Source organism: Nycticebus coucang, chromosome 14, assembly GCF_027406575.1.
Source record: "Nycticebus coucang isolate mNycCou1 chromosome 14, mNycCou1.pri, whole genome shotgun sequence".
NCBI classification, from domain to species: domain Eukaryota; kingdom Metazoa; phylum Chordata; class Mammalia; order Primates; family Lorisidae; genus Nycticebus; species Nycticebus coucang.
In genome coordinates this window covers 18,298,974-18,311,951 of record NC_069793.1, presented here as the reverse complement: position 1 = coordinate 18,311,951, position 12,978 = coordinate 18,298,974, and the positions used below count along the sequence as shown (strand labels likewise).

At 53.7% G+C, this 12,978-nt stretch overlaps 1 protein-coding gene across 10 annotated transcripts; it reads left to right on the top strand.

The window, feature by feature from the left end:
- The first annotated feature begins 3,986 nt into the window (after positions 1 to 3,986).
- On the top strand, positions 3,987 to 12,730 carry SLC39A13 (solute carrier family 39 member 13). Of its 10 annotated transcripts, none has more exons than XR_008374164.1 (10): positions 3,987 to 4,313; positions 5,636 to 5,944; positions 8,362 to 8,475; positions 8,691 to 8,830; positions 9,219 to 9,326; positions 9,436 to 9,525; positions 10,629 to 10,730; positions 10,980 to 11,088; positions 11,296 to 11,395; positions 11,519 to 11,557. XR_008374164.1 is itself a non-coding variant. In XM_053560784.1 (10 exons), the coding sequence occupies exons 1-9, from the start codon at positions 4,160 to 4,162 to the stop codon at positions 11,356 to 11,358; spliced, it is 1,209 nt and encodes a 402-aa protein (XP_053416759.1). In that variant the 5' UTR covers positions 3,990 to 4,159; the 3' UTR covers positions 11,359 to 11,395; positions 11,519 to 12,730. The 10 variants fall into 10 exon arrangements, 8 of the variants coding, with proteins under 8 accessions (XP_053416759.1, XP_053416762.1, XP_053416755.1 ...); XM_053560784.1 differs by having other exon boundaries at positions 3,990 to 4,313; positions 10,980 to 11,108; positions 11,519 to 12,730; XR_008374165.1 differs by having other exon boundaries at positions 4,004 to 4,313; positions 10,629 to 10,679.
- The last annotated feature ends 248 nt before the right edge of the window (positions 12,731 to 12,978 follow it).

The window sequence follows — 12,978 nt, the reverse complement described above, 5'->3', positions numbered from 1 at the left end:
ACAGTGACATCAAGCGCCTTCAGGCTGGACAAATTGGAAAGGCTGCTGGGAGGAGGAGGCCTTATAAACAGGCTGGATTTCAGAGGACAGATGGGGAAAGGGGAAGGACATCCCAGGCCTGCCAAGGGTTGGGTGGGGGTTACAATGCTTGGCTCGGCAGAGAGGCTGGACAGAAAGTTGTGGGGCTCACTGTACATAGGAGAGTTACAGTGTGGTGGAGGAAGAGAGGGGAGACACTGTAGTCACTGGGTATCGTCTGTCCAGGGCTCAGGATTCAAGGGAGGAAGCACCCCAGGAACTCACAAGGGATCTAAAGCTGCTTTGGAAAGAACTACTTGAGACAGGGTTAGGGTCAAGGTTCCAGAGCGGCAGGTCCCCTTTGGAGAGGCACAGCCTGTGGCCCTTGGTGAGCACCCTCCAGAGTGGAAAGAAAGTTATCAGAGCATTGGCCAAGGCCAGACCAGGCTTGCAGGGGGCAGTCTCACCTTCTGGGTTTAGAAGGCTGAATTCTGGTTGTACCCTGAGGCCCTCAGTGAAGGTGTGAGACACAGGAACAAGGTGTTAAAGCCAGATCCTGGGTGTCACAGTGAATTCAGAGAAACAGATCTGCAGCTCCGGATCCCAGACTCCTCCAGGCCACTAGGAGCCAAGCAGTTTCCAGGCCCACCTTGCCCTGTTAAGGTTTGTCTGTCCAGCACCTCAACTCAGGAAATCCCTGAGGCCTCCAAACCAATTGAGAAATATGTCAGAAAACATTCATCTGTGCTGAGCCAGAGAGAGCAGCTCCCACCCTGGGTCTGTATTTATCTGTTCTTTCCATCTCTGTAACATTTTCTTTATGCATATATATCCATACAAATGCCCATGTTGCATAGTGTTAATATCAGACTCTATATAAAACTTCCCATATGTCAGGCATAGTTCCTAAGTGCTTTGTGTGTATTTATTCATTCAGTCCTCACAAAAACAACCCAATACGAGCTGAGAGTGGTGGCTCACATTTCTAATTGTGAGGTGAGAGAATCACTTGAGGCTGGAAGTTTGAAACCAGTTTAGGCAACATAGTGAGACCTTGTCTCTACAAAAAAAAGGTTTTAAATTAAAGAATAAAAACATGTGCCACAATACCTTTTTTTTTTTTTGAGACAGAGACTCAAGCTTTTGCCCTGGGTAGAGTGCTATGGCATCACAGCTCACAGCAACCTCCAACCTCCAACTCCTGGGCTCAAGCAATTCTCTTGCCTCTGCCTCCCAAGTAGCTGGGACTACAGGCGCCCGCCACAATGCCTGGCTATTTTTTTTTTTTTGGTTGAGCCATCATTGTTGTTTGGTGGGCCCCGGGCTGGATTCAAACCCGGCAGCTCAGGTGTACGTGGCTGACACTTTAGCCTCTTGAGCCACAGGCACCGAGCCAACACAATACCTATTTTTTACTTTTTTATTTTATTACTTTTTTGTTTTTGAGACAAAGTCTCACTCTGTCACCCTGGGTAGAGTGCTGTGACATCATAGCTCACAGCAACCTCAGACTCTTGGGCTCAAATGATTCTCTTGCCTCACCCTCCCAAGAAGCTGGGACTACAGCCCCCCCTCCCCATACCTGACTATTTTTAGAGATGGGGTCTCCCTCTTGCTTAAGCTGGTCTTGAACTCCTGAGCTCAGGCAATCTACCTACCTCAGCTTCCCAGAGTGCTAGGATTACAGGCAGGAGCCACCTCACCCAGCCCCAACACCTAATTTTTTTTTTTTTTTTTTGTGGTTTTTGGCCGGGGCTGGGTTTGAACCCACCACCTCCAGCATATGGGACCAGCACCCTACTCCTTGAGCCACAGGCGTCACCCTCATTTTTTTTTTTTGAGACTCACTTTAAGTCTCGCTTTGTCACCCTCAGTAGAGTGCTATAGTGTCATAGCTCACAGCAACCTCAAACTCCTGGGCTCAAGTGACTCTCCTGCCCCAGCCTCCTAAGTAGCTGGAACTACAGGTGCCTGCCACAACACCTGGCTATTTTTAGAGACGGGGTGGGGTCTCACTCTGGCTCAGGCTGGTCTCGAACTTGTGAGCTCAGGCAATCCACCTGCCTCAGCCTCTCAGAATGCCTAATACCTAATTTTTTTTTTTAATTTTTATTTGTAGAGACAGGATCTCACGATGTTGCCCAGGCTAATCTCATACTCCTGGGCTCAAGTGATACTCCAGCTTCAGCTGTCCAAATCACTGGGATTACAAGTGTGAGTTTCTTACTTTTTATTTATTGTTACACATAGAATTGTATATACTGATCCCCATAATCACATACACATATGTGAAGTTTCTTTTTGTCATTATTTTAAAATAGAGGATCGTATTGAATAAACATATCTGGGCGGCGCCTGTGGCTCAAAGGTGTAGGGCGCCGGCCCTATATGCTGGAGGAGGTGTGTTCAAACCCAGCCCCAGCCAAAAATTGCAAAGAAAAATTAAAATTAAAAAAATATAAACGTATCTGCATCTTTTCTCTCATGTACCTGAAGTCCCTGGCAGATCTAATTCAGTGTTTTAAACAGCCACAATAGGTCCTGCCCGCTGTCTGTTTTCACATGGGACTCCGCAGTCATGGGCCCTTCTCACTCTCCACTGTTGCTTGTTTCTTTACTCCATTAGGGCATCTGATGTTGGGCATTCCAGGCCAGAGGGGAGGAAAGGGTCTTGACTACTTCCTTGCTGAGTGGCCAGAAGCCCTCACCTCCCAGAGACAGGAATGCTGACTATGTTATTGTGAAATCATTTGCATATTGTGAAGTGCTTTACATAGGATGAGGTGATTTGCATACAGGGAGGGAGGCATTTAAGAGATCCCAGGGCAGCATCCCTAAATATTTTCCTTTGCAGAGAAAGTAACCTGTTTACCGAGGGCTTCCATTCCAGAATTCAGGAGACAAGATGTTCTGGCCAATCTATGGGCCTGGCGTAGTAAGGTAGACAGAAAGCTTTCAGACTACAAGCTGAAAAGAGTTGGGGGCCTTGGAAAGGGCAGCCATTGGAGGATGAGGCAGGACAGGCACCATATGCAGCATGTGAGAACTGAGTGTGCTCTCAGAGCCCCCAGTAAAGTGGTGCAGAACAAATAGAGGAAGCTGCCATGGGAGGCTGACGGGGGTGGGGGGGTGGGGGGAGGGAGGTCAGAGTCAGAGAACCCCTCCCCTTGGTCACAATCTCTGCCCAGGTGAGTACCCACATGCCCCTTCCTGAATTTTCTGTCCTGGCTGATTCCCAGAGAAGGATACAGAACACCCAGGTTTGGATCCTAGCTCTGCTATCTGTGCCATTGTATGACCCTGGGCGAACAGTACCTACCTCAATGGGATAAAATGAGGATTCAGTGAGATGATGCAAGAAGAGTGAATTGCACATAGTAGGTATTCAGTCAATTGCTGTCAGGTCTAGCTACCTCTAGGTGCGGGAAACACAGAGCCCTCATCGTCCCACCCCAGGTGTGGAGTTCTGCAATTGCTGTCTTAGACTAAGAAGTCAGGTCTAGCTACCTCTAGGTGAGGGAAACACAGCCTTCATCCTCCCACCCCAGGTGTGGAGTTCTGAACAGCAGGGTCCAGCCACCACGCATTGGACCCCAAAGGGTTACAAGTCTTGGAGACAGTGGCCTGAGGTTCCCAGTGAAAAACCAAAGCATAAAAATAATTCGATGAGTAAGAATAAAATTCCCTCTTCTGAGGTTCCCGGGGCCAGGCTCCTCCCTGCGGCAGGCACTTCCCCTTTCTCCTGTTCATGGAGGAGCCAGGGCGGCTGACTCAGAGCAGGAGCGTCACAGCCAGACTTCCAGCCCGGCCCTGGGCAGCGCAGTCTGGCAGTCGAGCGCACCCCCGTGCGGCCACGGGCGAGACTGCATCCCTGGTATTAAAGCAGCAGCCAGACCCGCAAAGCCAGCCCGCCCGGACGATAGCGATTCCCACACAGTCACCGCCACCGCCACCGCCACCGCCACCGCCTCCGCCCCGCCCAGCCTGGCTGAACGCTGGGCCTGGGGCCACTTCCGCCCGACTCTCCTCGTCGCTTCGCGGCCCGCGCCCAGCGGAAGTGCGCTCTCTGCGCGGGTCCCCCTTGGCTGCGAGGCGGAAGCGCCCCCCACTGCCGCTCCCTCCCGACTCCGTGGCGCGCGGCATGTCGGGTTCCGGACAAGCCCCGTGTGACGTGGCTGCGCGCGGGGGGCGGCTCCGGGCCGGGGGCTGGGCAGCCGGGCGGGGCAGAGCCGGGGCGGGGCGCGGCACCGCAGCTGGATGGCCGGGGCCGCCCGGAGCGCCGCCGCCGCCGCACGGTGAGTGACCGTCAGACCCTCAAGGCCCGCGCCCCGGGCGGGACGGACCTGAACTATCCCCCGCTCTGCCCGGCTCGTCCTCTGGGTTCTCTTCCAGAGCCCGGGAGTTGAACTTGCCTGCCTTGGGCTCCCCTCCGCTGTTTGTCCCCACGCTCCCCTCCTATCTCTCCTCTCTCTGCGTCCATGTCTCCCTCCCACGCCTCACTCTGGGTCTCTCACTCTGGACTCTTCCTCGCTCGTGCTTTCTCCTTTTCCACTCCTCTCAGACTTTCTTCGTACACCCTTTCCATCGCCAAAGCCTGTGGCTCCCTCACCTCTGTGCGGCCACCCAGCCTCCAGGGCCAGGTCCCTCCCATCTCTACCAGCAGATGGGGAAACCTAGGCAGGGACATCGTCAGCTCAAGGTCACAGCCAGCGAGATAGGGCAGACCACATTTAAACCTCATGCCCGAGTTTCCAGGTTGAACTTCTCACTTGGTTGACTCACGTCCACATCCTGTGATCTGCCAGCTAGGCACTTTCCTGCTGCTGGTGCCCCAGGCCTCCCCAACATGAAGATGACCTCTCTGTGCCTCCTCCATGCCAGGAGCATTCACTTGTTCAAGTTCATCCTCACAGCTGTGTGAGGGAGGCAAAGCTTAGCCCCATGGGGCAGATGAGGGCACTCAGGCTTAGACAGGGGGCTTTAGGGACTTGCCCACAGCCAACCCATTGAAAGTGCAGAGCACAAAGTTAACTGCAGTCTCCAAAGCCTGTGTTCTGTGCATCTGAGAGGCATCTTCTGGCTAGAGGATCCTTTCTCATCTACTGTCCTGGGTGCCCCAGGGACATTGGGTTTATGTCCTTAGGAAGAAGCCTGATGGTCCTGTCCTAGCTCAGTTGCTCAGTTCCCCCACCTGTGCCTCTGAATGCTACCCATCAACCTAGACAGTGCCTCCTCAGTCCCTGGATATCCTCTTTGGGGCACATCCTGGTGGCAAAGCCTTCCCTGGCAGCCAGAGACACTGGCTTTCTGGTGGCTGAGGAGAGGCCAGCCAGCAGCCTCACCCTGTCATTAGGGAAAGTTTAGCCTCAGGCAGACATGCTGACACACAGTCTGCAGCTGGCTCAGTAGGAAAAAATGTGTGGTCCTTGGGAGTAGGAGCTTGGATGAGTGAGCCCCTTTCCTGTGTGCCCACCATTTGGATCTTTGGATACCCTGGCAAGGCCAGAAGGAGAGTGGAGGCCATGGCCACTTGGGGGTAGGGGGGAGGTGCCACGTTTCCTAAGCAGGTATGCGGCCAATGGTGGCAGTTCACGTAAGTGGCCTTTGTGTTTTGCAGTACGTGGCATGCCTGGATGTCCCTGCCCTGGCTGTGGCATGGCGGGCCAAAGGCTCCTCTTCCTCACTGCCCTTGCCCTAGAGCTCCTGGGAATGGCTGGGGGTTCCCAGCCAGCCCTCCGGAGCCAGGGGGCTGCGACAGCCTGTCGCCTGGACAACAAGGAAAGCGATTCCTGGGGGGCCCTGCTGAGTGGGGAGAGGTTGGACACCTGGATCTGCTCCCTCCTTGGTTCACTCATGGTGGGGCTCAGTGGGGTCTTCCCGTTGCTGGTCATTCCCCTGGAGATGGGCACCATGCTGCGCTCAGAAGGTGAGTGACTCTCCAGTGGTGCCCAGGGGCAGCTGGCAGTGTGAGAAACATGCTACTGCTCTTCTGGGAGACCCCAGGTCTCACATACTGGGCCACAGTGTGTCCAACAGGGAGGGTGCGGATAGAACAGAATTTCTTGCCTTGTTCCTGTGGGGCCAGAGTGCGTATGTTCATTGTTCATTCATCTGTGCATTCATTTATTCTTTCAGTCAGCAGGCATTCACTAGGAAGCAGTATAGATGGTGGTTGGAAATATGATGCCAGGCTTCCTGCCAGCATTCAAATGCTGGTTCTACCACTTACCAGCTGAGTAGCACTGGGCAAGTTCACTGCTTCTATCTTCCAATCTTAACCTGGGAGTGATAATAGTATCTTACCTCACAGGTGCCCTTGTGGAGCCTAAATGCACTGATAACACTTAAAGCACTTGGGAGTGTACTAGGCAGCGTAAGGGCTAGGTGTGGGCAGCAGTGAGCATAGCGCTGCCTTCAGTGTCTGAGCAGAGTTTTTCCGAAAAGTTCTCCAGCCACAAGCAGCTGTGTCAGCCTTCTCCGGAAATCCACAGGAGGCTGATGGAAGGGAGGAGGGGATCTGGGAGACCAGACCCAAACATGGGTGGGAGGCTTTTTCTCCACTGCCCTTTTGTGCCATGGACACATACTACGTGCTCACAAGTAATACGTTGTAATCAAAAATGCAAAAGGTCGCCTCAGCGCCTGTGGCTCAAGCGGCAAAGGCGCCAGCCACATACATCTGAGCTGGCGGGCTCGCCCAGGCCTGCCAAACAATGATGGCTGCAACAAAAAAAAAATAGCCAGGCATTGTGGTGAGTGCCTGTAGTCCCAGCTACTTGGGAGGCAGAGGCAGGAGAATAGCTTGAGCCCAGGAGTTGGAGGTTGCTGTGAGCTGTGATGCTACGGCACTCTACCCAGGGTGACAGCTTGAGGCTCTGTCTCAAAAAAAAAAAAAAAATGCAAAAGGTCATATGGGGAGCTGCTAAAAATGTAGGTGCCCATCCCCCACCCAAGAGTGTGACATAGTAGGTCTGGACCAGGGCCCAGGAATCTGTTAGAAATGAGCACCCGAGGGGCCGGGCTCAGTGGCTCATACCTATAATCCTAGCACTCTGGGAAACTGAGGCAGGAAGATCATTTGAACTCAGGAGTTTGAGACCAGCCTGAGCAAGAGTGAGACCCTGTCTCTACTAAAAATAGAAAAAAATTAGCCAGGTGTTGTGGCAGGTGCCTGTAGTCTCAGCTACTGGGGAGGCTGAGGCAAGAGGATTGCTTGAGCCCAAGAGTTTGAGGTTGCTTTGAGCTATGATGCCACAGCACTCTACCCAGGGCAGCAGAGTGAAACTCTATCTCAAAAAAAAAAAAAGAAAGAAAGAAAGAAAGAAAAAGAAATGAGCACCCAGAGGCTTGTGCCATCTGGCAGGTTCAGGAACCATACTACAAGCAGATGATTACCAAACACCCCTGCTCCAGGCACTAGGCTGACACCATAGCTCCAAAAGGAGCCCTCTTCAGGGTCCACTGTTAGGTCTGTGTCTCAGCTCATCCTCTCCTCAGAGCAGCTCTTTCAGGTCAGTGTAGGGAGCAGCTGGATCATTAGTTCGATTTTATAAGTGGGGAGACACAGGCATAGAAGTTCTTTGATCCGCTAAAATCATACAACCTGGAATTAGCATCTTCCCCTGGATCCTTTTTTTTTTGCAGTTTTTGGCTGGGGCTGGGCTTGAACCCACCACCTCCCGCATATGGGGCCAGTGCCCTGCTCCTTTGAGCCACAGGCGCCACCTTACCCTGGGATCCTACCCCACACCTAGTTACCTCTGCTCTCTAGGCCTCAGTTTCTCCATCAAAACAAGGAGTTGGACTCTCATAGAGCATTTGCAACTCCAGATGCTGAAAGTTTCCAAATCTCCGCCACTTTTTTTTTTGCTGGGGCTGGATTTGAATCCGCCACCTCTGGCATATGGGGCCGGCGCCCTTCTCCTTTGAGCCACAGGCACTGCCCCCTCTGCCACTTTTGTAAGAGTGACAGTGGCTGAGAAGAGAAAAATTCCCATTTAATGAACATTTGCTACGTACATGTCTTGTCATCTAAATCCCACAAGCAATTTGCAAATGAGGAAACCTGTGTCTCAGAAATTATCTGCCCAAGGTCACTAAAGTGGCCGGTTGGAGAGCTGGGACCTGCCCAGCTCTGAAGCCCAGTTTCTTTCCGTGATGCAGAAGTGGATCTGAGCCATTCAGCAGGTGTGGTGTATTCCTGTTGAGCACCCAACCCCATCTAGCCTCCTAGAGGTTCACAGTCTGGCTGAGACAACAGAAAGAGCCAGCAAGCTGAGTGGGACAGAGCCCAGGTCAGGCTCCAGTGGGGCAGCCTCTGGACCTCACACCTCTGCCTTGTAGCTGGGGCCCGGCGCCTGAAGCAGCTGCTCAGCTTTGCCTTAGGAGGACTCTTGGGCAATGTGTTCCTGCACCTGCTTCCTGAGGCCTGGGCCTACACATGCAGCGCCAGCCCTGGTGAGTGAGGCCACAGGCCAGGGGTAAGAGGGCAAGAGTAGGGAGCTGGTACCCATGCCCACGGCTGTCCTGAGCCTGCCAGCTCTACCAAGATGACTGGGAGAGGGCTTATGAGTGTCTAGGCTGTCCTAGCCCCCTGTCCTTGTCATGGCTCTGGGCAAGGTCCCATGCCAAATGGCCCCCTTTTATGGCCCTGGCTTGGCCTGTCCTGTCAGTGCTGCCCTCTGCAGGTGGTGAGGGGCAGAGCCTGCAGCAGCAGCAGCAACTGGGGCTGTGGGTCATTGCTGGCATCCTGACCTTCCTGGCATTGGAAAAGATGTTCCTGGACAGCAAGGAGAGGGATGGCACCAACCAGGTGAGCCCCAGACCCCAGGGCCTGGAGATGTTAGCCTCCGTTCTGTGATAGTGCCCAGGGCCTAAAAGCCCAGTTTGTGAGTTGAGTCCTGAAAAGAGATATCTCCTGGCTCTCTTTGGAGCTATGGGAAGCTGGGCCATCTTCTTTGGGAGTATCTGGGGAGTAACCACATCAGCCCCTGCTATGGCTTATTCTGGTAGACTGATGATGATGGCAGCGGGGGTGGGTGGGTGTTGAGTTTGGGGATATCCAGCTAATCAGGCAGCAAAGTCTAGCCAGATCAAAGAGGTGTTTCTGACTATTTTTTCATCTTTCACTCTTCTTTCATGTCTACCCTGGTACAGTTGAGGGGGCATCTAATGTCACTTTTCCCTCCTTCTGGCCCTAGGCCCCTTCCAAAGACCCCACTACTGCTGCTGCCACACTCAACGGAGGCCGCTGTCTGAAGCAGCCAGTTGCAGAGCCTGGCCTCAGAGCAGTGGTCCGGAGCATCAAAGTGAGTGGCCCGCGAAGGCATCCCACAACCCCGCTGCCACATGGCGCCAAGCGGCTTGTCTAGCTCAGCCCTACCTGCCTGGCTCAGCCTGGCTCTCTCCCTTCCCTAGGTCAGTGGCTATCTCAATCTGCTGGCCAACACCATCGACAACTTCACTCATGGGCTGGCTGTGGCTGCTAGCTTCCTTGTGAGCAAGAAGGTGAGAAGGGGTTGGGTGGGTGGGTTCAGGCAGTTCTGGTGGCGCCTGTGTTGACCAGTTGGTTGTACCCTGTTTCCCCGAAAATAAAATAAGTGTCTTATTTTAAGGTGTGCTCCCAAAGATGCACTAGGTCTTATTTTCAGGGACGTCTTATCTTTCCTGTAAGTAGGTCTTATTTTCAGAGGTTGTCTTATTTTCGGGAAAACAGGGTACCTACTTCTTGCTCCCTCCATTGCCAGCATTTTCACCTAAGCACTGCTCCCTTCACCCCCTGTCCTTCTTGCTGCTGTCCTGAACACTACCAGAGCCTCCTCGTTGGTCTCCCTACACCTCCTTTTGTCTCCAGCCGCTGGTCTGTTCTTGTTTCCAACACTTCTCACAGGAACGCCTCTATCAAACTGCTGGACTAGGCCCCTGCCTGCTTCTTCCCCCACCTCTCTCTGCCCTCTGTGCCCTGGCCCAGTGCTCTGCCTACTCTTTAACCGGCCAATCTTTCCCTTCTCACAGTTCCTTCTGCCTGGAATGTTCTTCCACCCACTCTTTGAACAGGAATGGCTGATTGCTTATCCTTCAGGCCTCGACATAAATGCACTTCCTCAAAGAGGCCTCTGTGGAACTCATCTAAATTAGCTCCCTGCTATTCCTGCTCCAACACACCCAGTCCATCTTTCCTTCACAACCCCTATTGCTGTGTGAGCCCAGGGTTCTGAATGTTTGCTTAGTCCTATCTCTTCCCTCTAGACTGTTACCTTCATGAAGGGAGGTGCCTGGCCCCTTTAGTGTCTGCTATATATCCAGTAGCCAGCACACTGTCCAGACCAGAGCCAATCAGAGCAGAATAAATCCTTTTTTTCCTAAGAACATAGCCATTCTTCTTCTTACTATTATTATTATTTTTTGCTTTTTATTTTTATTTATTTATTTGTGGTTTTTGGCTGGGGCTGGGTTTGAACCCACCACCTCCAGCATATGGGACCGGCGCCCTACCCTTTTGAGCCACAGGTGCCTCCCAGAGCAGAATAAATCTTTATAGAATAAGTGGGCAAGTGGGCTACCCAGGCCCTTAACACAGACCCCGCAGACTCAGGCTCCCCTCCCTGCAGATTGGGTTCTTGACGACCATGGCCATCCTCCTGCATGAGATCCCCCATGAGGTGAGTGCTCGGAGCATGACCTCAAGGGGCCCAGAACCAAAGGAATCCCTGGTCAGTATGGGTTTGGTGTGTAGGGAGGGTTTTAGGGTGGGCTGCCTGGCAGTGGCAGACTAGAGGCTGGGCTATGGGGCCTGGAGCTCCTCACCCCACAGGTTACAGCCACTATCTCTGCCATGTTCCTCTGGGTGGGGTTCCAAGGGAGAGGCAAGGGGGGGGAATCAATGTATGTGTCTGTACCTGAAGTGCCCAGGGGATCTGGGCCAGCCAGGATGCATGGTGAACATCTGGACCTCTTCTTAGGTGGGTGATTTTGCCATCCTGCTCCGCGCTGGCTTTGACCGATGGAGCGCAGCCAAGCTGCAACTCTCAACGGCACTGGGGGGCTTGCTGGGCGCCTGCTTTGCCATCTGTACGCAGTCCCCCAAGGGAGTAGGTATGGGCATAGTGGGTGGTGGCAGCAGGTGGTGGTCAGCAGTAGGGTACTGGCCAAATGGGGGGTGTCTGCTCTACTGCTGGTATCCAGGCCAGGGTCTGACCTAGTCTCCCTTGTGGGAGGTGGTGGAACATACACACGGTCCCCTGGGTTCCAAGCCAGTTGGGCATTCTCTCACCACAGAAGAGACAGTGGCCTGGATCCTGCCCTTCACCTCTGGTGGCTTTCTCTATATTGCCCTGGTGAATGTGCTACCCGACCTCTTGGAGGAAGATGACCCATGGTGAGTGACATACTGGGACTGCCACTCATAGGGCCTTTAGGGGCCCACGAGGGGAGAGCTTCTGGCTGTTGCCCCCTCCCCGAGCCAGTTCTGCTCCCATGAGCCTGGGCCCTCTCTCCACAGGCGCTCCCTGCAGCAGGTGCTTCTGCTCTGCACCGGCATCATGGTGATGGTGCTGTTCTCGCTCTTCGTAGAATAACCATCCCTGATGCCCCCACCCCCCGCGTAGCAACAAGAGACTCAGATTCACTCTGTGACCGTGTATGTGAGAGGCTGAGAGGGCAGGTGCCTGTGAGAACAAGCCTCTGACCAGACAGGAAGGAAGATGTGGGTGTGTGTGTGCGTGTGCGCGTGTGCCTGTACCTGTGTGCAAGACCGACACTGTGATCCTTGTATGCCAGGCCTGGGCCTGCTCCAGTCAGGCTGTGGTCATCTGTCCTTGTCACCTGTTGTCTTGCACTCCCTAGAGGTGCAAGATGAGCAGTGAGGAACAGCAGCACTGGTCCCAAGCAGAGGCCTCATCCCACAGGAATGAGCACCTGTGGAATGAAGGAGTGAGAACAGCCCAAGGAGCCCAGGGCTTTAGGGGACTCCCTACCTGTCCTGCCTCCTGCTTCCTGCACCCCCAGCCTCCAGGCTGAGGGAGGACAACTCTCTGCTCATACACCCAGGCCCCAGACAGCCTAAGGGCCAAGGCTGGGGTGGTTTCTCTCTGCTGTGCCCTGTTCCTGGCCCTTCCTTCGACACCTCAAAGCCAAAGAAAGGAAAGGCAGGTGCTCATGTAGCCTCCCAACCCCACCTAGCACTGACACCCCAGCACTGAGCTGGGAGATGCTTTCTAAGATCTTTTCCTCAGGGCTGCCTGCGGGGCCAGCTCCTGTTTGGCAGTACCAGCAACTCTTGCCACCTCCAGCTGCCAAACAGCAGCCTGCAGGGCAGCGACAGCCCCAGGCCAGAGACCTCCCAGGCCAGCTCAGGGATGCTCCTGCCAGCACGGGGGTTGGAGGCTGGGCAAAGACTGCGGGCCTTTCCCTGGTTGGGCCCCTTTCCCTTCCCACTGGGGTTGGAGAAAGGCGGGGCAGTGAGGGCTCCACATCAGCGCTCAGGAATGTGCTCTCAGAGAATGCTGAAGCCATGATCCCCAGCTGTTTCCCTTGGCTGATGCCCAGGTACCCAGCTGGCCTGCTCCACAGCCAGGTTCCAGCCCTGCCCTTGACCGTGTTTTGAGAAGTGGCTATTGAGAGGGTCTGAATGGTTTTATAGCAATTTTGCTGTGGTTCCATTTGTATCTGTAAATACTTGTTCTATAGGTAAAATACAAATAAATGTTATCCATAAACTGGCTGCTTCTGTTCTGCACACCAGATTCCATGGCCAAGCAGGGCTTTCCTAAGTGCCCTGGCCAGGTCCTCGTCTCTACTGTTACCCTTGCAGTCCATCTGGACCTTTCAAATCTTCCTGACTTGTTAACTTATGGCTGAGCAATAAGCCCAATTATGGCTGAGCATTTAACATAAGCCTAGCCGTATACCATTTAAGCCCTATCACCATCCTCAAGGATGTTGTCCTTTTGTTTCTTTCCT